The sequence below is a fragment of the Rhinopithecus roxellana genome, chromosome 1, assembly GCF_007565055.1.
Source record: "Rhinopithecus roxellana isolate Shanxi Qingling chromosome 1, ASM756505v1, whole genome shotgun sequence".
Classification (NCBI taxonomy): domain Eukaryota; kingdom Metazoa; phylum Chordata; class Mammalia; order Primates; family Cercopithecidae; genus Rhinopithecus; species Rhinopithecus roxellana.
Genome location: NC_044549.1, coordinates 29244883 through 29271236, shown reverse-complemented (window position 1 = coordinate 29271236; position 26354 = coordinate 29244883). Strand labels below are relative to the sequence as shown.

Below are 26354 nucleotides of genomic sequence, written 5' to 3'. Positions count from 1 at the left end.
AACATAACCTAAATAGAAATCCAGATATCTGCCCCTCCCCACAAGAAGGCTGAAGCAGAGCCACCCAGTCAAATCAGGCCTGGATCTGGTTGCAATCAACCACAAATCTGTGGGCAAGAAATAAATGCTCATGGTCTCAACCATTGTATTTTGAGGTGATTTGTTATTTGGCATACATCAATTAGCACTCCATCCTATCTAAAATTGTAACACCTTGTCCTGACTTTGGTACTTCCTATTCCTCCTTCCTTTTTTCACTCCCTAACACTTACTACTACCATTCATGTAATTTTACTTACATACCTTATTGTCTATATCCCCCATTATAAGAAAACAACTTGGGCGGAAATTTTTGTCTATTTGATTCACTGCTGTATCCCCAGAACATAGAAATGGACCTAGCATCAAGGGTTCATTAAATATTCAGGAGATGAATGAATAAACAATTAGCCCCATGTTCACACCCCTGGTATAATTCCCATATTACAAGACTTAGTATGCTGCAAACTCTGCAGTTCTGTCAAAACTATAATTCAAGTCTTCATTCAGTCTAATTCATCTACTATTACTTAAACCCTGGTTACTAGAGATGATACATTCAGGATAGAAGACAGTATGTTCTTTCTAGATTTTTCCAGAAGAAATAAAGGAGTTAGACAGCACTACATTTGAGTTACAACATGCCGAGCAAGTGTTACTTACTTCCATCACGTGTGTTTCTGAAACTATAAATTACGGAAAATATCTATGCAAAATCTAAAGTACAGACAGTAATAAAAATTTACAGGTGGGTGTGGTGGCTCATGTCTGTAATCCCAGCACTTTGGAATGCTGAGGCAGGATTGCTTGAGGCCCAGCAGATTGAGTCCAGCCTAGGCAACATAGCGAGACCCTGTCTCTACAAAAAAGTTAAAAATTAGGCAGGTGTGGCGGTGCTTGCCTGTAGTCCCAGATACTCAGAGGCTAAAGTGGGAGGATTGCTTGAGCCCAGGAGCTGGAGGCTGCAGTAAGCTATTTTTTTTTTTTTTTTTTTTTTTTGAGACGGAGTCTCGCTCTGTCACCCAGGCTGGAGTGCAGTGGCCAGATCTCAGCTCACTGCAAGCTCCGCCTCCCGGGTTTACGCCATTCTCCTGCCTCAGCCTCCCAAGTAGCTGGGGCTACAGGTGCCTGCCACCTCGCTCGGCTAGTTTTTTTGTATTTTTTTAGTAGAGACGGGGTTTCATCGTGTTAGCCAGGATGGTCTCGATCTCCTGACCTCGTGATCCGCCTGTCTCGGCCTCCCAAAGTGCTGGGATTACAGGCTTGAGCCACCGCGCCCGGCCTCTGCAGTAAGCTATTAATCATGCCACTACACTCCAGTCTGGGTAACCAAGTGAGATGCTGTCTCCCCTAACCAAAAAAAGCCAAAAAAACAAAAAACAAACAACAACAACAACAACAACAAAAATTCACGAAGAGAAATTTTATGCCAATCTTTGAAGAATGGAGGAATCGGATACTTAATATTTTACCCTAAAAAAATACCGTGTGTTCCCACAGTATTCTATTTATCTTAACAGTACTTATTCTGGTTTGTCTATTTCACCAACAAAATCTAATCTCTGAAAAAGAACTGGCATTCAATAAACATTTGATGAATAAATGACTATCAGCATTTAAAAATGTATTTACCTGATGGGTTAAAATTATTATACATTTTTAAGTGAAATGGAGATGTTTAGCTACTTTTTTTTAAAGTTTTTGGTCTATTAGCCTTCACCTTCTGCTGTGAAGAAAAAAACACAAAACCAAAATATAAAATACATGGCATAAAATAAATGACTTTAATGCAAAAATATAGTAAGGAATGTAGCCATAAAAAAGAACAAGATCATGTCCTTGTCAGGAACATGCACGCATGGAACTGAAGGCCATTATCCTTAGTGAATTAATGCGATAAAACCAAATACCGCATGTTCTCACTCATAAATGGGAGCTAAATGATAAGAACACATGGACACAAACAGGGGAACAACACACACTGGGCACTATCGGAGGGCAGAGGGTGGGAGAAGGAAGAGGATTAGGAAAAATAACTAATGGGTCTTAGGCTTAAAACCTGGGTGATGAACTATCTGTACAACAAACTCCCATGAGACAAGTTTACCTATGTAACGAACCTGCACAAGTGCCCCAAACTTAGAAGTTAAGGGTGTGTGTGTGTGTGTGTGTGTGTGTGTATAGAGAGAGGAAATGTACTAAGACTTCAAGTTTTAAAAACCTAGAAAAATAACAAACTAAATAAAAGATGAATGTATGAATGTATATGGATGAAATTAATAAAGACAACAGTAATTAGTGATTCTAAAATCAAAGAAAAATGAGAATTAATAAAATGAAAGTGGTTCTTGAAAAGCTGAATAAAATGGATAAACCCTTGGAAAGCTCAACTAAGAAAAAAATATAGATAACATTAGAATGAAAATGGAAATTTAAAACTATGAGATTAAGAGAATTACTGGAATAGTGAATACAACTTTTTATCAGTAAATGTTTAATACAGAGAAACAATTATTATGCTAAAAAAACTCTATATCTAAAATTACGGAAAGGCAGAATAAATGATCAGATCTATAACTATATTAGAAATTCAAGGTCAGGCATGGTAGCTCAGGCCTATAATTCCAGGATTTTAGGAGGCTGAGGTGGGCGGATCACTCGAGACCAGGAGTTTGAGACCAGCCTGGGCAACATGATGAAACTTCATCTCTACAAAAAATAGAAAAATTAGTCAGGCATAGTGGGGCATGCCTGTGGTCTCAGGGAGGATGAGGTGAGAGGATAAACTGGGCCCGGGGAGGTCAAGGCTGCAATGTGCCGTGATCACACCACTGCACTCCAGCCTGGGGAAGAGAGTGAAACCATATCTAAAAAAAAACAAAACAAGAAATTCAAATATTTGCTAATTTTCTACCATCTACCACTAAATAAGCTATCAAGCTTAGTTATTTTACAGACCAGCTGTGTACAGCCTATAAGGATCAGATAATTTCTATGATTCTTATTATCCCACAGCATAAAAAAGATGAAGCACTTCTAATATCTTTTTCAAAGGCAACATATAACCCAAATTTGATGTGAGAATAAAGAAAAATATTACTGAAAATGCTCACTTATAAACAGGTATGTAATAAAATCCTGAATAAAATACCAGCAAATCAAAGCCTGAAGCATAGAAAACAGGATTGTTACTACTGTCTGCGTGACCTTAGGCAAATTACTTCCCCTTCCTCTGTCTTAGTTTTTTCATCTGTAGCATGGCGATCATTACAGCATGCGGTTGTTACATAAAGATTAGATAGGTAAGTAGAAACTCCTTAAAATAGTGCTTGGCACATGGTAAATGCTCAATAAGTGTAAACTATTATTACCCCAAGAACAAAAAGGCAACATAATCCACTGTGTTATAATTTTAAAGTGAAAAATAAAATATATAAATGTGAAAACTAGGTAATTTTTGGCAGACATTTTTTAGAATGAAACAGATATAAAAACCAATCTCTTAAACATGAGAAAAGCCACAAATTATACTAAGTGTTAAAACACTGTTCATTCTCATTAAATTAAGTAATATAACAAAAATGTTCAAAGTTATCATGATTTTCCATATGTTGGAGCTTACACTAATGCAATAATGTAAGACAGCAAATACTGGAAGAGGTGAGGTAACTATTTGCAGATGATATATAGGTAGAAAGTCTATGTAAACCAATCTCAGGATAAACGTAGTGAGAAATAAACATAGTAAGAATCAAACAAGACAGTATGACAAACTATATAACATTTCATTGAATATAAAATATATCCTGAATACTTTTCTTTGTTATTGTTGCCCACATTGCCCAGGCTGGAGTGCAGTGGGGCAAACATGGCTCACTGTAGCCTTGACTTCCCAGGTTCAGGCGTTCCTCAAACAATTGCCTCCTGAGTAGCTGGGACTACAGGCATGCACCACCCATACCCAGCTAATTTTTTGTTATTTTTAGTAGAGATGGGGTTTTACCATATTGCCCAAGCTGGTCTTGAACTCCTGGGCTCAAGATATCCTCCTGCCTCAGCCTCCCAAAGCGCTGGGATAAAAGGCATGAGCCACCACGCGTGGCATACCCTTAAGACTTTCTATTAATTAACTCAGCGGTATCTGTATCTTCTCATTCATCCAACCTAAAAACTTAGTATCTGCCAGACTCATCCCTCTCTTCACTCCTCATATCGAGTATCAGTCACCAAATCCTACCTATTTTACCTCATATATATTTCTCAAATTTGTCACCTCTTTTCTATCTCCACCTCAATTATCTTGGTTATCCTTTAGAAAGCTCCAGAAAATTAGTGTCCCTCTTTCCAGTCTTATCCCCAAAACCATATTTCATTTAGCTGCCAGAGTAATCAACCTAAAAACAAACCTGACTAGACAAGGTGCCAGTTTAAAATCAGAGATTGCCATGGACTTCAGGATGGAGTCCAAGTTTAAGGATACTAAGGCCTTTGGTCATCGGGACCTAGACTCACCTGTTTTGTTTTGTTTTGTTTGACAGGGTCTCACTCTGCCACCCAGGCTACAGTGCAGTGGCACAATCACAGCTCACTGCAGCCTCAAGCGATCCCCCAACCTCAGCCTCCAGAGTAGCCAGGACTACAACTGAGCACAACCATGCCCAGCTAATTTTTTCATTTTTTGTAGAGATGGGGATTCACTATGTTGCCTAGGCTAGTCTCCAACTCCTGGGCTCAAGGTCTTTCTGCCTCAACCTCCGAAAAAGCTGGAAATTAAAGGCGTGAGCCACTGCTCCTGGCCTCCTCTTCCTTTTCTTCCCTTTTTGAGGCCTAAAAGTATGGATCAGTGTTTTTCAAATTAGGATATGCAAATATCTCTGATTAAAAATGTCAAGACTTATCACAGCTAGAAACAGTACATCTTACTAAACTTACAACATCAATTTTGGTGAAGATTTTTTGAGAAAGACATTGATATTAAATACAGAAGAGAATGCAAAATTTGTATGACTGCTTAAGTCAAAATCCAACAAAGATGGCACTGATAGCAGGCAACTTTGAGCATTACCCTGGGGTTCTGAATGCGGACGGTGCTGACACTCTTGTCAGTACAGATGAAAAGTCTAACACTATCAAACTCTGATCATTTCATTTGCCAATGAGCCACTGACTGTAACACTGAGAACTTAATTATGCCAGATGATAGCTGACACTTTATATTAATTCATTTTTTAACCATCTCCAAGACTGTATAGGACCTCATCTCTACTCCTCTCCTCCTCCTTCTTTCTACACTAGCCACATGGCATCCCTGTTGTTCCTGGCACACAGTAACCCACTCTAGGGTCTTTCTCTGCCATTTCCTGTTTAAAAACGTTTTCCCACAGAATACGGCTCCCTTTCTCAACTCCTTGAAGCACTTCCCCAGATGTTGCTTTCTTAATGAGGTCTATCCTGACCTCCCCATTTCCCTTATCAATTACCAACATTATTCTAGAGTAATAACGTCTATTTTCCTCTTTATATCATTTTCCTTATTTATTGTGCTTATTATTTGGTTCCCTACCAGAATGTAAGTTGCATGCCAGTAGTATTTTTGTTTTACTCACTGAATCTATTGTGTCTAGAAAAGTGCTTAGCACTTTGTAGATTCTCAATGAATGAACAGTCCTACGAAACAGGTATTTCTCTTGGCCAGATTTTACCTAAAGAAGATTCTGAAGTAGTGAGAGCTTGCCTAGAGTCACAGCGTCAAAGGCGGAGCTAGAATCTGTAAGCAACCTGGCTCTCTACTCTTTACCATTGCTGCATGTTACTGCATGGTGCCTTGCATTTATGTGGTGAATTTCAAAAATACTTTTTTCTATGTTTCCCTTACTAGACAGTTCCCTCGCAGCAGGGGATACTATCTTCATCTCTGTGCCCTGACCGGCAGTTTCTAAGCCATGTTACACGCTCTATAATTGTCTACGGAATGAATGAAAGCATGAATGAACACATAAGCTACCCAAAGATTTTTACATGAAAGTCCCAACTGGTTAAATCATTTTTACCTTTCAAATTTCGTTTTAAACTTTTGTAAAAAACAAAACCAAAACACCAAACCTGTCTTCAAAAATCTAGTAATTCAAAAAATGCTTTCTGAAGTGAAAAAACATGATTTCTAAAAAACGATTTAATTAAATGGAAATGTACCCGGTTCTTACAATTTCTACATCCCGGTTTTTAAAGCTTTATTCGACGTCAGGAAATATTAAGCAAAACCCTCCAAAACCAGTAACTGATTCGCTTCATTATATACACATGCAATAATATTAAGTTATCTCCGATCAAAAAAACGCAAATAATAGTGCCATTTTCGTAGACATTGAGAATTATAAAACAATCAATCACGCCAGAAAGAAAGAGACACCTTCACTTACAAAAACTGACGCTAACGAAAACACCCTCCGGAGCAGTACCTGGCCCAGGGTCAGCAGGAGGTAGCCTTCTCGAATAAATGTGACAAATACTATGGTCAGGGCATGACTAATTTGCCACATAATGCCAACGTCCATAGGTTGACTCTGAGAAACTACCATCCCCGGGCAGAAGGCGCGGGTGTAGGAGAGATTTAAAAACGAGGCCCCTCCCAGGCCGCCTCAAAATCTAGGGCCCAAAGATTCTTCTCCTCGGAGCTCCTCACCGTGTCTAGACTAGGGGCAAGCAACCATTTCTCAGGTAGAGGATGACGCACAAAGGAAAAACTGGCCATCCAGCATGAAGGACGAGGAAGCGCAGGAAAACAGAGCGCACAGCTGAACGAGGAAACCCCTTCGCCTAACCGATTCCTCTCCCGAGAAATCGCGAGATTTCTCGCTTTCACGGGATCTCAAGCCGAAACCTCGCGGCCTCTCAGACGAGGGTGGGTTAGCAGGGGCAGCTCCCAACCCCCGTCCCGGACCCACACAACACTTCGACCCCTGGCCCACCCCGGCCGTCACCGAGAACGGTCCACCAGAGTGCCTAGGTTCTTCCGGAGCCCGACCGGATCCGGAAGCTTCTGGGAGCGAGGGGGTGGGACCGAAAAAAAAAAAAAAAAAATCAAAAAAAGCGCGGCGAAAGCTAAAGGCCGGAGCAGGCTGGGAGGTGGTGGTCCCCAAGCCAGGCCGCGGCCGGTGCGATGGACTCTACTGCCTGCTTGAAGTCCTTGCTCCTGACTATCAGTCAGTACAAAGCCGTGAAGTCAGAGGCGAACGCCACTCAGCTTTTGCGGCACTTGGAGGTGAGAGGCTCTGGGGTGGAGGACAGATGGGGCTCCCCTAGTAATTCTTAGTTCACAGTGAGTCCGAGGAGTGGCGGCCCCAGCCTGGGAAAGAAAGGACGGTCCTTCGATCCGTCTGTTGTCTTTTCGTACTGGTAAAGGCGAGTGAGTGTCGGGGTTCCGCTGGCCGCAGCGAGAGGCAAGAGCGCCCACTGAAGGCTCTAGGAAAAGTGGGAGTGGGGCAAAAGGTTGGGAAGTTTAGGCTGTGTTTCGAGTAGGTAACGGAAAAAGCTCGGTTTTTTTCCTTTGCTTCTGGTTTTGGTTTTTCTACGAAACCAAGCCCTCAATACACAGCTATTCTCAGTGACGGAAAGTCATGATTAAAACTTGGTTTTGCTCTTCGGTAATCTATAATTGAATTTGTTGCTTCCTGCTCTTATTTGAACTCGGGTTGAACTCAAACTTGAAAAACATTACTTCAACCTTAAGAAGCAGTTCCCCTTCTTAGTAAGCGTAATCCTTTTTCTTTACCAAAATACATTGCTCACAGTTTTTTAATCCTAGAATGCTGAATTGCCTTTTTTTCTGTTCTAGTGATATGTGTTCAGACGATACCATTTGTTTTAGGATCTTAATCTTCTGCTGTCATTTGTTTTGCATTTACGGAATTCAAACTAACATTGACCTCAGTTTAATTTTTTTAAAGCTGAGTTAAGGCTTATTTTAACTCTCTGTGTCACAGCTTTCTTCTGTTAAGATAGAATTGAACATAATTTTAAAATATATTGTATTTGTTATATTAACCCTATGACAAAAGACTAATGTGCCAAAGATTTGTAAAATATTACAGAAAAAAATGATTTCAAGTAGTAGAGCAACAGCAGGTGTTAGTGAATCTGCTGTGGTATTAAATGTGTCTGTCTTTTCTTGAGCTTCACTGGTGCTCCTCTTCTCCCTACTTCAGGTGCCCATCTCCTAAGTATATTTGTTTTCTCTTTTTCATTCGTTACTTAAGTATCTGCAAACCTAATAATTAAGATATTAGCTATTAAATGCTTAAGGCTTTGCTTCTGAATTAGCATAGATTCCAGAAGCCGCAGAATAAGCAGGGGCGTCAGTTTATTTTAAAAATTGGGAGTTAAGGATTTTGTATGCTGTTCTGAAACATTACCTTTCTTTGAATAAACAGGTAGGTTGTGCATTGAAAGAGATTTAAGGCCAGGCACAGTGGCTCACACCTGTAATCCCAACACTTTGGGAGGCCGAGGCGGGCGGATCACCTGAGGTCAGGAGTTTGAGACCAGCCTGGCCAACATGGCGAAACCCCATCTCTACTAAAAATAAAAAAATTATATGGGCGTGGCGTCTCTCTGTTGTCCCAGCTACTCGGGAGGCTAAGGCAGGAGAATCGCTTGAACTCAGGAGGCTGAGGTTGCAGTGAGTCGACATCGCACCACTGCACTCCAACACTGCAACACTCCAACATGGGTGACAGAGCGAGACTCCGTCTCAAAAAAAGAGAGAGACTTAAACAAAATATGGGATGGGGCCTTTACTGTATTCCTAAACTTTGAAGGGGTTTACAGAAAACTCTTCTACCATTGTTGCAAAGGTATGAAGAGCACTGGCTTCAGGTTACTACTACAAAAGACTTTTTGTAATTAAGGGATAACATACATACAGAGCATAAAGTGCATTAATCTTAAGTGAAGAGTTTGATAGTTTTTAATATATAGGTACCGTAGCTACCATATTGGTAGCTAACATATAGGTAGAGTAGTAGCTACCACCTGTATCATGATATAGAATATTTCTAGCCCCATAGGGTTTCTTCATTGCCCCTTCACATAGGTTCAGGTAAGTAGACTCATACAGTATGTACTCTGGTGTCTGGCCTTTTGCACTCAATATAATCTGTGAAATTCATGTTGCACAGGTACCACTACTTCATTTCTTTTTTATTATTATTGCTGTGTAGAGTTATATTGTATAAGTGTACTACAGTTTACATACACTTGCCTGTGATAGGCATTTGGGTTGTTTACATTTCTGGGTGGAATTATGAATAAAGCTGTTGTAAACATTTCATACATTTTTGGGGATATATGCACACATTTATATACTTAGGAGTAGAATTGTTAGAGCATTGAGAAGGCCTGTGTTCTGTTTTAGTTGAAACTGTCAAACAGTTTTCTGAAATAGGCCATTTCGCCTTCCCACTAGCAATATGTGAAATTTGCCATCACTCATCCACACCAATCCTTGATGTTTTCATATTTCTTAACTTTAACCATTTTGGTTGACAGTATTTGTATTTTTAATGGTGAATGTCTTTGTGCAGACTTCATGAGTGTGAGATCTGAGTATGCAGAGAGAGATAGGTATCATGTGAAAGGAGATTATTCATTCTTCTCTACTTCTCCCACCCTTTTTTATAGCTCCATGCAGAGTGTAGGCTTTGAATGTTTGATGACTGGCAAAGCTGAGCTAATCTGTTTTTTAATGATGGTATTTCATAGCACTAATTTTGTGTAGTGATTAAAAGCATGAATTCAGGAACCAAGCTGCTTGGGTATGAATTCCAGTTGTGCTTCTTTACTATCAGTGTGTGCCTCAGTTTACTCATCTGCAAAACAAAATAGTGGTACCTACTTTATAGAGTTATTATGAAGATGAAAAGAGTTCACATATGTTAAGTGCCTAGATCGATGCCTAGGCCAAGATAAGCGCTATATAAGTATTAGTTATTATTAAAATAAATTATCTTTGTATTAAGACATTCAGTGTATATGAGTAAAGGGAAAAACTTGTAAAGCAATTTTTATTTTACCTAGTACATCTAATTATTACATGTTAGACAATTTATGTCATTGAGATACAGGACCAATCCTGTAGAGAATCATTTTTAAAACAGAAAATGTCTGACTCTGGAGAGCTAGATTTATATATAAGCAACAGGGTAATGCCCAGAGTATTTCCTACCCCAGAATATCTGTTACTGGTGTCTGTACTTTCATATTTGGACTTATTTTTTCTCTTATAGACTTTTACTTTAGTAATGTTAAAACACTCCCTGGGAACAGATAATGTGAAACTTTTATCAGCAAAGCTTTAGAAGAAAAACTGATGTGGGTGAGAGAATAAAGGGAGGATACAGAAAGGAAAGTTTAGAGGGATGCTAAAGCAGCCTGCTTAGGCTTGATCTTATTAAAATAAGTATTCAGGACAGATTTAGTCTTATTCTAAGGTAGCTAATGGATTTTCCATCTTTGTAGAAAAGATACGCTTTATAATAAATACATCTCTAAAGTGTGTTGAAAATTCATGCTTTGTGACAACTGCTTTTGGCCTTCAGTTCCAGCTTTACCTCCTCTCTTCTCTCTCACTCTGTGTGTGTGTGTGTGTGTGTGTGTGTGTGTGTTTGTGTCTGTGCATGCATGTATGTGGCTTACAGATTACAAGAAAGTAAAAAAAAAATGGAATAATCAGAAATAAAATTTTTCAATGCTTTGCCTGCTACTTCAAAAAAGATTCACTTTTCACTTCCTTCTTTGTACTCCCTTAACTTCTGAGCTCACCTATTGTCTTTGGAAAGGAGCAGAAGGAATAATCACATAGCTACCCTTTGGGCTTCATTTTTCATTTTTCTCCCTCAAAGTGAGTAGAATATACTAGAATTTATTTGCAAAGTAAATATATTGGTAGTAGAGTGCAGATTTGTAGGCTATGCCTTCATTGCATGTTCCATATAGTGTGAAGGAGAAATATTGCCAGGAACTCAAAAGTTTGCTAACTTAGGAAATAGAAATATAATGTACTGTAGGGTAGTATAATAGGCAGACCTAACTGAGATAGTATAAGAAGCTAAGAAAAGCTTCCTGGTGGAAATTATTTTAGACTGAGATCCAAATGATTACTTTAGCTAGTGAGGGAGGGATTAGGGAATTGATAGGTAATCTAGGCAGGGGTGAATTTTTCACAACATGTGTGAAATTTTTAAATTGGGAAGGTAGCAGTGGCACTTTGAAGGAACTGAGTTCATCTGAAATGGAGAAGAGATAAAAATTGCCATCTCTTAACCAACACATTTTGATTACTATTTTATAGGTAATTTCTGGACAGAAACTCACACGACTATTTACATCAAATCAAATATTAACAAGTGAATGCTTGAGTTGCCTTGTAGAGCTACTTGAAGACCCCAACATAAGTGCTTCACTGATCTTAAGTATTATTGGTTTGTTGTCTCAACTAGGTAATGCATTTAATTTCTCTTTTTTAGTTTTTGGAAGATGTATGAACAATATTTTAAAGTGCAGGCTTAGTTACAGAATCTCTTAAAGAATGATTCACCTTCAAAGACTTCTCAATCTAATGCTCATTGTGAATCTTTTGAAAGAGGGAAATATTTTATGCAGCATTTCTAAAAATATTGGACCAAGGAATCTGAAGCATGTGAAAGGTTCAGTGTTCTACAGAGAAGAATGCACTTTGGGAAATACTGGACTACTTTCGAAATAAAAAACAAAACCCCACACATAATGTCAGTATTAAATACACCACTAGAAAGTCACAGCTACTGATCAAAGAATCATCTTCTGTAATAGATTACACTGAATTTAGAACTAAAGGTAAAAGTACTGATATTGGGTTTTTTTTTAAGACAGAGTCTCGCTCTGTTGCCCAGGCTGGAGTGCAGTGGCGCGATCTCTGCTCACTGCAAGCTCCGCCTCCCAGGTTCACACCATTCTCCTGCCTTAGCCTCCCGAGTAGCTGGGACTACAGGCACCCGCCACCACACCTGGCTAATTTTTTATATTTTTAGTAGAGACGGGGTTTCACTGTGTTTGCCAGGATGGTCTCGATCTCCTGACCTTGTGTTCCACCTTGGCCTCCCAAAGTGCTGGGATTATAGGCGTGAGCCACCGCGCCCGGCCTGGTTTTTGAATGTTCATTTAGTGGTCACTTTTTCCCAGTTTGGGCCAGGGCAGTAGGGATATTTCTTTGTGTGATTATAATAATAATATATGCATAGTTTAAAAAATTCTAGTGATCCAGAAGTATTAACACAGAGCAGCATTGTCCAATAGAATTTTCTTCAGTGACAGAATGGTTTTAAAACTGTTATCCAGTATAGCAGCCACTAGCCACATGGAGCTATTAAACATTTGAAGTGTGGGTAATGGACTAAGGAACTGAATCTTTAATTTTAATTAATCTCAATTTGAATAGCCACATGAAGGCTAGTGGCTGCCAAATTAGACAGCCCAGACAGAGTAAAATGGAATTAGCCTGTACCCATTACCACCAGCCCTCATCTTTTCAGCTTTGGGGATATAATCTCATTTCATGGCTTGATATGTTTCTTTGCAGATATTTTTCTATGCTGTAACAAAACAATAGTTTTGAATCTTTAATTGGTTGTTTTCAGCACAAATGGTGTTTTCGGAGCACCAGATGTTTCTTTCCATATCGGTATCTTTAATAGCTGCCTAGTGCCATAATTACAGGGTACTGTAATTTATTCAACTATTCCCTTAATAGTGGACACTCAAAGTTCTTTAAGTTTTGGTATTGGAATCAATAGTGCAGTGAACATTCTGTGTAATTTTGCTCAAATATTAGTGTGTTTCTGTTAAATTCCTTTAGAGTTTCTAGATCATTCTAAAATTTGATAACCATTACTAAATTGCTTTCCAAAAAGATTCTTCCACTTCTAACATCCACCAACAGTTTGAATGAATATGCCAGTCACTTCCAACATTTATACTTTAGAAGCATTTGGGGTTTACAGAAAAATTGAAATGATAATCTTTTTAAATTTTTTCACAGATACATAATATTTATACAAACTTATGGGGTACGTACGATATTTTGTTACCTGCATCGAGTATGTGATGGTCAATTCAGGGTATTTAGGATATCCATCACAAACAAGGATTTATCATTTCTATGTATTTAGAACATTTCAAGTCTTCACTTGTAACTATTTTGAAATATACAATACATTGTTAACTATAGTCACCTTACTCTACTATCAAACATTAGAACTTATTCCATCTGATTGTGTGCTTATATCCATTAACCAATCTGTCTTCATCTCCCCCACTAACGGCTCCCCCTCCTCACCCTTGCCATCACCACACACTCACCCATATTCTTCCCAGCCTCTGGTAACTGTCATTTTCCATTTCCATGAGATCAACTCTTTTAGCTCCTGCACATGAATGAATACATGCAATGTTTTTCTTTCTGTGTCTGGCTTATTTCACTTAACATAATGGCCTTCAGTTCCACCCATGTTGCTGCAAATGACATACATTCTTTTATATAACCAAATAGTATTCCATTTGGTTATATACCATAAAGTGACAATCTTTTAATATTCAAAGTAAGAGATTTTAATTGATACTAAAATAAATTAGTATCAAAGACAAAGCTTGCTACAAATGTGTAAAGTTTATTTTACATAGAGAAATCATTTGAATTTATGAATTGGAGCGTTATAGAAAAGAAAATAGCCATATCATACCTTTTTTAATGATAAATTCATATGAAATAAATTCTGTATGAATTATCAGTGAAAACCTTATAAGAAAATGATACATTTTGTGCTATTTTATTTTAACTTACAGCTGTAGACAATGAAACCAGAGATTGTCTTCAGAATACATACAATCTGAATAGTGTGCTGGCGGGAGTGGTTTGTCGGAGCAGCCACACTGATTCGGTGTTTTTGCAGGTATACACACCCACACAGTATATTCCCCTTTCCTTATTGTCAGATCAAAATTGATAGTTTCTGTCATAAACTGCTGACTTACAGTGTATATGTGCTATGTAATAAATACTGCGTAATTAGGCGCAGTTCATCTGATTAAAAGCTGGTTGCACACATACTACAATTTAAATATTTCTAGAGAAGAGGAGCTTATCCATTTCTAGCACCATTATTGAAGAAAAACAAATCTACATTATAACTGCTTTGACTTATAAACACAGATGTCTGTGTTTTGAGACATAAGCTATTTATATTAAAATTGTAATGTGAGTTGGCATCTAGTCTCGTCTGTGGAGGAAACGTTCTACAAAAATTAAAGCTATAGATATAGTTTATTTAATATAGATTCAAAGCTCTTCATATTTCATTGACTCTAAAATGTCATCAATTGTAAGAAAGAAAAACATCACAAATTAAATTGACATGCGGTTTTGGAGATGATAAAATGTGAAGAAGTGTATCTTCTAATTGATGGACTACATGTGTTTCAACCTGCATTCAAGTTTAAGATGACTAAGTGAACAAGGTTGATAACCATGTTCTGAGACAGAATACATAGAAATGTGTGAATTGAGAGAAGAGCCCTAAAGTTCTTGCATTACTTTATATGTGTTTTTTAAAAAAAGTGTTTTAGGAAATGGAAAAGGACATGCCCAGAATGTGTCTGATAGTCCATTATTTTAAGCAGGCGATGTTTTTATATGTTTATATTTATAACTATTTTCTTATTCTCAGTGCATTCAACTTCTACAGAAGTTAACATATAATGTCAAAATTTTCTATTCTGGTGCCAATATAGATGAATTAATTACCTTCCTGATAGATCACATGTGAGTATGCAATCAAACATAAAATCAAATGTCTATTTGTTTATTTTTAAACTATAACCATGTGGTAGATCAATTTTCTTAGATAACATTTTCTAACTATGTAAACTGAGTGAGACTCCGATTCTTACTTGTTCTGCCCAGATGATTTTAAGGATCAAAAGTTGTAAAAGTATGTGACCTCATTCATTGGTGAAAAAATGTAAAAAGGAAAAAAAATTGTAAAGCAGCTTTAATTTTCGTAAGAAAAATTTATGGACTGAATTGATTTCGCCAGAAAAAAATTGCTGAAACTGAAAATTGTGTAGTTCTTCTTGTGGGAAAATATACTGATGAAACAGCACATGGTCCACACTGACAGTTATTTCCAGGTTTTCATGATGGAATTGAATAGGGTAATTTGGTTTTAAAACAAGAGATAAATGATCAATACTATTTAGAGTTTCCCTGGCTTCTCATGTTAATTAGATTTTTTTTTTTTTGGGATGTAAAAAGGAATTGAAAAGTATAAACTTAACTATGTCATTTTGACTTAGAATGATGTTAATGCTTTTTTTCTTTTACTGTTTTTTTCTTTAAACAAAACACCAATGTAAAACAACAGTCAATCTTCTGAAGATGAGTTAAAAATGCCTTGTCTAGGATTATTGGCAAATCTTTGTCGGCACAATCTTTCTGTTCAAACACACATAAAGACATTGGTAAGTTTATTTCTTTTTAATTTTCTTGTTTTATGGTAGATTCTCTGCTTAAAGAAAATTGTATTTATCTTTTTCTTTAAAACAAATTTGAACAAGGATTCTGTGTCTTACTGGCTGACCCATCAAAATTAAGAGTCATACTGACATATAAATAACTTGAAGCACTTCAGCCTTCCTGTGTGTTGTATTGAAGATTGAGTGTTAAGGGTTAATGCAAATACTTAAGTTTTCCTTAGCATGGCATCCCAAAATACACTGAGTAGTACAAGAATTACTAAATTAGTTTGTGCTCTTAGAAGGGAGGCACATCACTGGCAGTCCCATTTATCTCAGTCTTGTATTTCCACAAAATCAATGGCAACTCCAACAGAAAGATTCATGAGTTAAGTGCTCAGTGTGAACCAACAGTACTTGTGATAAGTGAAGACACGCAAATGAATTTAACTGAATCACTTTTAGAAGTATATTAAATCGGCCAGTCACGGTGGCTTACGCCTGTAATCCCAGCACTTTGGGAAGCCGAGGTGTGCGGATCACAAGGTCAGGAGATCGAGACCATCTTGGCCAACATCATGAACCCCATCTCTACCAAAATAAAAAAAATTAGCCAGGCATGGTGGCACACATCTGTAGCCCTAGCTACTCGGGAAGCTGAGGCAGCAGAATCGCTTGAACCCGGGAGGTGGAGGTTGCAGTGAACCGAGATCGCGCCACTGCACTCCAACCTGGTGAGGGAGTAAGACTCCATCCTAAAAAAAAAGAGGTATATTAAATCAAGCAAGTTAGTAATTCTTTAAGGTGCTTTGTGAACAATTTCCCTGCTGTGCTATTGGGCATTACCTGTTTGATTTTAAATTTAATATCTCACTTGTTCAAGTGCTACATTTTTCTACCCTGGTCCTACTTTGTAGGTGGAGTTACTGTGTGTGTGTGTGTGTGTGTGTGTATGTGTGTGTGCGTGCACATGTATGTATAGTGTGTGTTTTTCAATTTCTGAATTGAAAAAAAAAGTTCATATTTAGGAAACACTTAAATATAAGGAAGAATAAACATTTGCTCATAGTTCCATGTGTAGAAACTGTTCTTCACCAAGATTGTGTCTATCTATACGACTGTCAGCAATATAGAAAGGATCCATCTCGCTCACACCTGTAATCTCTTAAATCTAAATGATAATCAGCAAATATGGCAAAGTTAATTGCTGCTCCACGGTGTGTAATGTAAAACAAATTCTTAAATTTGCTGAATATTTTTTTGCTTCCACCACAATTATGAGTTCCTCATTACAGTTCTTTTGTTAACACAAATGCTAAACAACTTTTCCTGCAGTATTTAAGGTAGCTCTTTTGTTCCGCTCTGCATGTATCGCTTTGTTAGAACTGACACCCTGATTTACCATCATTGAATTATTTATTCTAAGGTGACAGAACTATGGAAATATTTATCTCCCACTCATTTGCACACATTTACCAAAGTTTTTTTTCCTCTGGGTACTCTGTTTATAACAATTTTTGAATTTAAATTTATCTCTGATCTAAATGTCTCCTGTAAAACATTTATCTTTTAAATGCAAGAATCATTTAATAGAGTTGATAATGATGTTTAAAAAAGTTTGCCCACTCTGTGCAGGATATACTTTTTAAACCAAAATATAAAATTTATAATTCTAATTTATTTTTTAATGTTTTTTTCCTCAGAGTAATGTGAAATCTTTTTATCGAACTCTTATCACCTTGTTGGCCCATAGCAGTTTAACTGTGGTTGTGTTTGCACTTTCAATATTATCCAGTTTGACATTAAATGAAGAGGTGGGGGAAAAGGTAAATACAATTTTTCAAATTTATTCTGAAGTTTCTAGTCTTATATTTTAAAGTCATTGAGACTTTTTTCTTTTTACCTTTTAGGATGGTGTCAACTTAATTTTTTGTGTAATATGCTTTTCTAATTTGTCCTTAAGCTATTCCATGGTCGAAATATTCATCAGACTTTTCAACTAATATTTAACATTCTCATAAACGGTGATGGCACTCTAACTAGAAAGTATTCAGTTGACCTACTGGTGGATCTCCTTAAGAATCCTAAAATTGCTGATTATCTCACCAGGTATGACTCACTTCAGTCAATTTTAGAACTTTTTTTTTTTTTTAATCAAGACGTGTTGGTTATAAATGAAATTGTCTTCTTAAAATATAGTAAACTTGGAGTCTACTGACTTGGAGTCTACTGGACGAAAATGTTTTGATGTGCTTTACTCACACTCTTTTTTCTTTCCTATACTGAAATGGAAAGTATAACAAAGTCATTGTCTATGTGTGTATTTCAGTCTTTGCTTTAGATCAATAGGGTTGTGCCATTCTCCAAAATATAGACATCTTGGCTAATTTATTTTAAAACCAGTTTTAAAACTTAAGCAGCATTATGATTATTTGAAAGAATATTTTTATTATAGGGACAATAAAAATATTTCTACGTAAATTATAAATAAATGAAACATAGTGTTGAAACATTGATGTAATTATGTTTGTGTCTTTAATTTTTGTATAAAAATGGATAATGTTTCCTTTGGTGTGTGCCTCTTTTCATAGGTAAAATAGGAACACATGTTCATATGTCCTTTCTATCTCAGTATATTTCATATGATCATTTATGTTTTAAGATCAGGTAGTAATTGTTTTCCAACGAGCCTGTGGCCTTTTTGCATTCTAAGTTAAATTTTGCTGGGGCCTATGCTGCTTTGTCATCCTAAATTAGGAAATAATTGAAATTGTTTCAAAGAGTTTCACATACAAGAAAACATTTATTGAGCCCTACCTATGATCAGGCACTTAGCAGCAACAGGCTGTGAAGACACAGTCCCTGATGTTTAAGAAACATAGAATCTAACAGTTTTATTTTAATAAAAGCTAAGCACTAGGGCAAGCTGGACCACTGTTCATACGGCTCAGCTGATTTTTGCAAAACTAAGAAGCATTCACTTTAGCATTTCACTTTTTCTTCTCTTAAGAACCTCTAGATAGGTGAGCTTTTTCTTCCAGAATGCCTTCCCATGACCTGCCTTCTCTTCATCTGTTGTGAGATTTTCCCAATATCCATGTATATCTATTCTAGCCACCAGAGAGTGCTTATTCAGCATCTTCATAGTAAACAGAAAAATTCTTTTGAATAAACCTCTTCTAGAAGACTAAAAGATAATCCAGTTTAGCATAAATAAGAAGTTGCTTAATCATTTCTTCTGCAAATCTCTCAGTTCTATTATCTATTTTATACTCTATCCATCATAGAACCCAAGAATTACCTCTGGCAACTCCTCTTGTTTGTCTGGTATGCCATTGAACAATAACCGAGTCCTGAATCTCTTCCAAAGTCAAACTTACTGCATGGTTACTAATTAGAGCTTGAGAAAATCACACAACTTTACCTGGGCCAGACCTCTTATATTTACTTGTCAGCTTTCTCGTTTCCTACAATGGGTCTTCAAATTTATTTATTTAGAGACAGAGTCTCACTCTATTGCCCAGGCTGGAATGCAGTGGTGTGATCCTGGCTCACTGCAACCTCCGCCTCCTGGGTTCAAGTGATTTTCTTGCCTCCCACGTAGCTGGGATTACAGGCACACATCACCATGCCCAGCTAATTTTTGTATTTTTAGTAGAGAAGGGGTTTCACCATGTTGGCCAGGCTGGTCTTGAACTTGTGACCTCAAGCGATCCACTCGCTTCAGCCTTCCAAAGTGCTGGGATTACAGGCGTGAGCTGCTGGCCCGACTGGTCTTTGAAATTTTTTATTTTTCTCTTGCTGCCTTTTATGCAGAAGATGACCTTATCTTTGTTTCACAGAGAAAAAAAAAATATCTAAATCGAGCCCCATTTGATTGGAGCTCCCCCAAATCCTTGCCACTTGACAAACTTACCTATGTTTATACCAAATTCTTAGTTTCATCCTGTTTCACTCATAAATATGTACTGTTACTCTGTGGATTGTCTCATTTTGTCTTTTCTGAAGCTGTTGCTCCTCTCTCTTCAGGGCCTCCTATTCAATTGATCCTTCCCCTTTATAAATATGCTCAAAACTTTTTCTTCAACCAGATGTCCCTTTGACCTACCATTGCATTCAAGGTGAATATCCAGATTTTCAGTATAGCCCTTCAAAAGTTCCCTAACAACCTCTCAACTTTATTTCTTCATACATTTTGTTTTTTTGTCTAATCATATCAGACAATAAATAGAACTTCCAGCTTACTAGAAATGCCCTTTCATGTATCCATGTGCTATTTCCTCTAGAGTTTTCCCTCTGGAAGACTAGAATGCTTTCTCCTTTATATTTTGTTTTTAAGACTCAAGTCTGGGTTTAATATTGAGACAATATTCTTTGTTCCATAGTGTCCCATACATTCCTCCATGATATCATTGTATTTTATGTTACCTTGTATTATCTCTTTCTGTCCTTCTCCTTCATCTTCAGACTATGATCTCCCTGTCAGGGCACCATCTCCCAAATCTAGGATACATCAGTCACATGGAGTATAATCAATACTTCTTGGAGTTGTGTAACATGAGTTGCTGCCCCTTCTTTATTTGCAAAGACTAATTTAATGCCTGGCAATTTTAGGTACTTTATAAAAAGTAGCTGTATAATTTATTAGGATATTCTTACGTCCTTTGAATTTTTACATAAAGTGAACACAGTCTTAAAAAAATACAGCAATTGAGGCACTGAAAATTTTAATGATTTATTTATTGCCACATGAATAACTGTTTTAATAAATGACAGAGCCAATTTATGTATATCATAATTGTAAGATATATGACAAGTTTTAAGTATAAACTTTACAAGAGTGTGTTCTATGTTAGAAGCCCAAATAAATAGATGAAAGAAAATACACATAAATTTTATGTTTATCTTATAGATAAATCCCTTTTGATGTATGAATTTTATAATTATCATTTGATGTATATTTTTATTTTAAACCTAGATATGAGCACTTTTCTTCATGTCTTAATCAAGTATTAGGTCTTCTTAATGGAAAGGATCCTGATTCCTCTTCAAAGGTATGTAAAAACACGACTTTTCATTTAAACTTTTAAAAAACTGTAAAATGCAGAAAAATCCAAATGCACAGGCTCTCTATATTTTTACAATATGGACAAAATTATGTCGCCAGTGTCTAGATCAGGATGTAGAATGTTACCAGTATTTGTGGTCCCTTTTTGTCAGTACCTACCCCTTCCTATTCCTTACTTTGCCAAGGGTAACTGCTCTAACCACTACACTGACTTCTAACAGCATACATATATGTGTATATGTATATGTATGTATATATACATATATATTTTGGAACTTTATGTAAATAGAAGCATATAATATATACATTTTCTGTCTAGACTTTCTTTGATTCAATATAATATGATAAGATTCACTCATTTCATATAGTTGTAGATTGTTAGATTGGTTCTTTTTTTGGATAGGGAGTATGATTTATTGGTGAGCATGAGTAAGGGTACATTACAGTGAATGCCCTCTTGGATGTAGTGCTTACCACTTGTCCGGGAGCCACATTTTGGGATGTATTTGACCTCACAGCCATCTGGGATGAGTCACTTCTCAGCCTCCATGTCTTCAAATTTATCCACATTAAATTTGATAAAGCCCCACTTTGAGATGTGGATCTTTGGGCAGTCAGGGACCTTGAACTTGGCCCTGCTTGGCACCTTAGTTGCATGCTCCTTATTTTGCAGATTTGTGTGGATGGACATGATGACTTGGCCACTGTGAAGCCTGGCCACTGTGCCCTGGGGGCTTTCCAAAGACACCTTGCGTAATACCTCTCCGAAGCCTAGATGGGGGACAGCAGGAGATCAGAGACATGAATGTACATTGGAAAGGGCTGTCTCTAAGGTTTCTTAGGCCAACCTATACAAGCAACAGGCTGTGTACACTACCAGTGAGGCAGCTGTTTGCAGCCATTGCACACTGGGCCCCCAGGAGGAAAGGAGCACAATTGGTGTTCTTTTGTTTATGAACATCAGCTGTTACGAAGAAACCTGCATTTACCGTTTTCTGCGTGTCTTTTGGTGAGCTTATGGACATGCTTGTCTTAGCTTTATATCTAGGTGTGGAATCACTATGTTATAGGATATACATATGTTCAGTAGGCACTATGAAACAGTTTTCAGAAAAAGTCAGTTGGACCATTGTATGAATATTTGGTCAGTCTGCATTCTTGCCAGCAGTTAATATTTTTCCCTTTTTCATTTTAGCAATTCTAATGGCTATACAGTAGTATTGCATTATAATTTAAATTAATATTTTATTAGTAAAACTATCATTTTACATATTCATTTGTCATTTGTATATTCTTTGACATGCCTGTTTATGTCTCTTGCTCATTTGTTTAATGCGTTGTCTTTTACTTACAAGTAGGAAGAGTTATTTTGGAGTCTTTTGAAGGGTATATAACATGCAGATATTTTCTTCCATTCTGTGAGTTGCCTTTTTACTCACCTAATGGTGCCTTGATTTTAACATCGATCAATTTAGTGTTTATTGTTTTCCATTTAGGAACTCTTGGCTTATTCCAAAGTCACAAAGATAGACTCCATTGTTTTCCTCTAAAAGCTTCCTAGTTTTTTTTTAACTTTCAGATGTAGATCTGTAATCCTCCTACAAGTGACTTTTGTGTCTGTTGTGAAGCAGGACTTTTCCAGGTCAGCCTTTACCTTACAGGTTTTTACAGAAGAAAAAAATTAGAATGACTTTGAACTAATCATTTACAACAATGATCTAAAAGATGGTAGAAAGGTTGAAACAGTATAAAATTTGTTACTTAACAATATTTTCTTTTTATTTTGAACCCTAGAATTTCAAAATTCCTTTCTCATATGCAATATGAGAACTATTTCTAATTAGTATCTAAATGGATCTTAATGAAGTGACTCTCATGCAATTTGAGAACTATTTCTAGTTAGTGTCTAAATGGATCTTAATAAAGTGACTAGGAATCTGTAATATAAGTGCTAAATAAGGATTATTGGAGCAAGGGAAAAATCTAATAATCGAATCTAAAGTTATTAAACAATCTCAGGGAATTTAGGTCAGGTAGCACAGGGAGTAGAAGCATTCTATGGGTATCAAAACATGAAAGAGAATGGAAAAGTAAAAAAATAAAAATAAATAAAAACTTAAAACTTAATTTTTTAAAGTAAAAAATAATTCACGTTATGATAGAAGTGGGGAGCAGTGAAAGCAAAATACATCTTGGTGGGGAAGATACAGTTGAGTGTCTTTTTAAATATATAATAGTGTATAGTGTCTTTGATTATAAGGCCAGTATAATCTTGATGGCAAAACCTGACAAGGATACTACAACAAATGAAAATAATAGCTCAACATCTTTCGTGAACGTATTGCAAATATTCTAAACAAAACATTAGCAAATCAAAATCAGTGACACATAAAAAGAATCATGTCTTATTACCAAATGAGGTTTATTCCAGAAATGCACAGATGGTTTAACATTTAGAAATTAATATAATTTCTCACATCAACAAAAAAACAAAAATTATATTATCTCATTAAAGGTGGAATAGCATTTGATAAAATTTAATACCTATTCATGATAAAGATTAGCACACTAGGAATAAACCGTAACTTCCTTTCCCTGTTAGAGTAATTACCTAAAATCTACTGCATCATCTTTTTAAGTGGCAAATTATTGAAGGCTTTCCTCAAGATTAGGAATAAGAAAAGAATGCTCATTATCACCAGTGATGTTCAGCTTAGTATTGGTGGTCCCAACCAGCCCAATAAGGCAAGATAAAGTAAAAAGGTATAGAGATTGGAAAGGAAGAAATAAAACTCACTATTCAGATGACATGAGAGTATAGAAAATCTAAAATCTATGAAAATCATTATAAAAATTAAGTGAATCTATTTAACAAATTGGCTGGATACGAGATCAGTAAATACATGTTTTATTTATATTCTCGTGACAAATAGAACATGAAGTTTTTGAATGATGCTATTTACTGATTTTTTAAAATGTCAGGTGCTTAGGGGATTAGTCTAAAGACAGTGCAATATTTTGTCATAATGATAGCCCAGTGGGACAGAATGGAACAGAACCAAATTCACAGCATATGGTCTCCTGATTGACAACAGTAGAGTCTTCAAAGTATGGTCATTTCGATAAATGACACTGGGTCAATTGAATATACATATGGGGAAAAACTGAATCTTGACCCCCTACCTCATACCAAATGCAAAAATCAGTATAAGACCAGGTTGTAGATTTAAATGTGAAAAGGAAAAATAATGAAGGTTTTAGAAGAAACACCTAAAAAAGTATCTTCATGGCCTTGGGGTAGACAATGGTTTTCTTAAACGGGAAACAAAAGCACTAACTATGCAGTAGAAAAGTCGATAAGTTGGGCTACATTAAAATTAAGTTTCTATTCATGAAGAGACCACTAATAAAAGAATGAAAAGTCAAAGAACGGGAATAGATAACTACAATGCATATATCTAACAAAGAACTCTTATCCAAAATATATTATTTTTCTACGTTGTATGTATGTATCAGAAAAAACAGAGCCCAATAGATACTTGAGCAAAAAAGTTGAATTGGTCAATAAACATGAAGTGATTGTACCACTTTATCAATCTTCAGGGAAATGCAGATTTAAACGGTAGTATGATACCATCTGACACCCACCAGTTGATTAAAATGAAAAATAAGGAAAATAGCAAACATACCATACCTCTCATTTAGTACTCATGGTACAACAAATTATGAAAACTGGTATCTGTTAATACTGGACATATGTATAAACTATGACCCAGAAATCTCACTTACAGATATTTATCACAAAGAATTGTATACATGTGTACAAAATGTAGTACTGCTCCTAATAGCTAACAATGATAACCCAAATGCCATCAACAGGGGAATATGTTCATTTTGGGAAAGTCATCTAACTCTGTACTAGTAATTAGTTTTTTTACTTTTATATGTGTGCATTAAAAGAAAACTAGCGTACATGGAAAGCTATCTGCTTGTATGTTTATAACAGACATCTGGTAAGATACACAAACAATTGGTAACATTACTTGCCTACAGGGTTTGTCTTTTGAACCAGGTGAATGTATTGCCTATTCAAAAATAAATATACATTATGTAATGACATTTTAGTCAGTGACAGACAAAGACTTCTTATTGTCTATGACATTATGGCCATTCTAACATGGTGGTGCAATGCATTACATGTGTTTGTGGTGATGCTGGTGTAAACAAACCTACTGAACTGCCAGCTGTATAAAAGTATAGCACAAATTAAGATTGTGTACAGTACATAGTATTTTGATAAGGGTGTTACCACTTATTCTTTGTTATTTTAGAGTGTGCTTCTACTTATAAAAAGTTAACTGTAAAACAGCCAGGCAGGTCTTTCAGGAGGTATTCCCGAAGAAGGTATTGTTGTTATTAGAGATGACAACTCCCTGTGTGTTATTGCCCCTGAAGACCTTCCAGTGGGACAATATGTGGAGGTGGAAGTGGTATTAATTACCCTGGCCCTGTGTAGACCTGGGCTGATGTATGTGTTTGTGTCTTTGTTTTTAACAAAAAAAGTTTCAAAAGAAAAAAACCAACATTTTAAAAATAGAAAAACAACTGGTAGAATACAGATGTAAATAAAGTATTTTTATATAACTGTACAGTGTGTTTCTCTTACTACAAAAAAAGAGTCAAAAACTTTATAAATGGACACGTTTATAAAGTTAAAAAGTTATGGTAGGCTAAAATTAATTTATTAGAGAAATTTTTTAAAATAGTGTGACTTAAGCATACAGTCTTTATGAAGTCTACAGCAATATACAGTAATGTGCTAGGCCTTTATGTTCACTCAGTCATTAACTCACCCAGAGCAACTTCCAGTCCTGCAAGTGTCCTATATGGGTGTACCGTTTTTAATCTTTTATACCATATTTTTCTATGTTTAGATACACAAGTACTTACAATTGTGTTATAGTTGCCTGCAGTATTTAGTACAGTAATATTCTGTACAGGTTTGTAGCCCTGGGCAATAAAGGGACATAGTAGACTCTACCATCTAGGTTTGTGTAAGTACACTCATGATGTTTACACAACAAAATTAATGATGCATTAAGCAACATATGCATCACTAAGTGACACATGACTGTACTACAGTTTATATTTATTAAAGATTATCATTTGTTACAGTAAATGCTAATGGACTGGATTCTCTTAAATTCAGATGCTATCAAGTTGATTAAAACACAAATCCCAATTATATATCATTTGTAAGAAACAGACTTTTAAAAAGTTGGAAATAAGTAGAGAGGCAAGGAGATCTTAAGAAAATTTTTTTTTTTAGTGATAGATTGGTAGTATGTGAAATGAGGTGGAATTTATCTTAACATCTAATAAACAGATTGATGGTGGATGTTATGGTATAAGGCCCAGTTTATAAAGTAGAGGAAAAATGGGGTACAGTAGGAGAGCTAAGGATCATAATGCCAACAGTATGCAAACAGTGTGGCAATAACCATCCTGAAGGTTTTATATTCTATGCTGCAGTATCCTTTATAGCAGTTATTGAATTTTAGGATTATAACAAGTATTGTTAATTCGAATTTTATTTTTTAGGGTTTTTTTGGTCATTTATAAACAAAACAGGTTTGTGTTTAAAAATAATTTAAGTACTATGGAAGGAGTGGGAGGAGTTTAAAATTAGTTGAAGTTGACCTTT

At 36.2% G+C, this 26354-nt stretch overlaps 2 protein-coding genes and 1 non-coding gene across 12 annotated transcripts in view; 1 reads left to right on the top strand and 2 right to left on the bottom strand.

The window, feature by feature from the left end:
- Nucleotides 1–7026, bottom strand: part of DZIP3 (DAZ interacting zinc finger protein 3) — a 104024-nt gene extending 96998 nt beyond the window's left edge. For 4 of the 9 annotated variants that reach the window (XR_004060040.1, XM_010386608.2, XM_030940700.1 and 1 more), the window contains exon 1: nucleotides 6722–6878. The gene's annotated coding sequence lies outside the window, so the exon portion shown is untranslated. Of the gene's footprint in view, nucleotides 1–6458; nucleotides 6950–7007 lie in introns of those variants that run through there. The other 5 variants (XM_030940710.1, XM_030940718.1, XM_030940691.1 and 2 more) reach the window with 5 other exon arrangements.
- Nucleotides 6916–26354, top strand: part of CIP2A (cell proliferation regulating inhibitor of protein phosphatase 2A) — a 41556-nt gene continuing 22117 nt past the window's right edge. For both annotated transcript variants that reach the window (XM_030940740.1, XM_010386603.2), the window contains exons 1-8: nucleotides 6916–7300; nucleotides 11387–11534; nucleotides 13915–14021; nucleotides 14796–14890; nucleotides 15492–15588; nucleotides 17286–17408; nucleotides 17546–17691; nucleotides 20561–20636. In XM_030940740.1, the coding sequence (XP_030796600.1) occupies nucleotides 7199–7300; nucleotides 11387–11534; nucleotides 13915–14021; nucleotides 14796–14890; nucleotides 15492–15588; nucleotides 17286–17408; nucleotides 17546–17691; nucleotides 20561–20636 (894 nt within the window). In that variant the 5' untranslated portion in view covers nucleotides 6916–7198. The remainder of the gene's footprint in view (nucleotides 7301–11386; nucleotides 11535–13914; nucleotides 14022–14795; nucleotides 14891–15491; nucleotides 15589–17285; nucleotides 17409–17545; nucleotides 17692–20560; nucleotides 20637–26354) is intronic.
- LOC115892175 lies at nucleotides 21471–21605 on the bottom strand. The gene has a single exon (XR_004052059.1). It is a non-coding gene; the product is annotated as a small nucleolar RNA SNORA70 (small nucleolar RNA).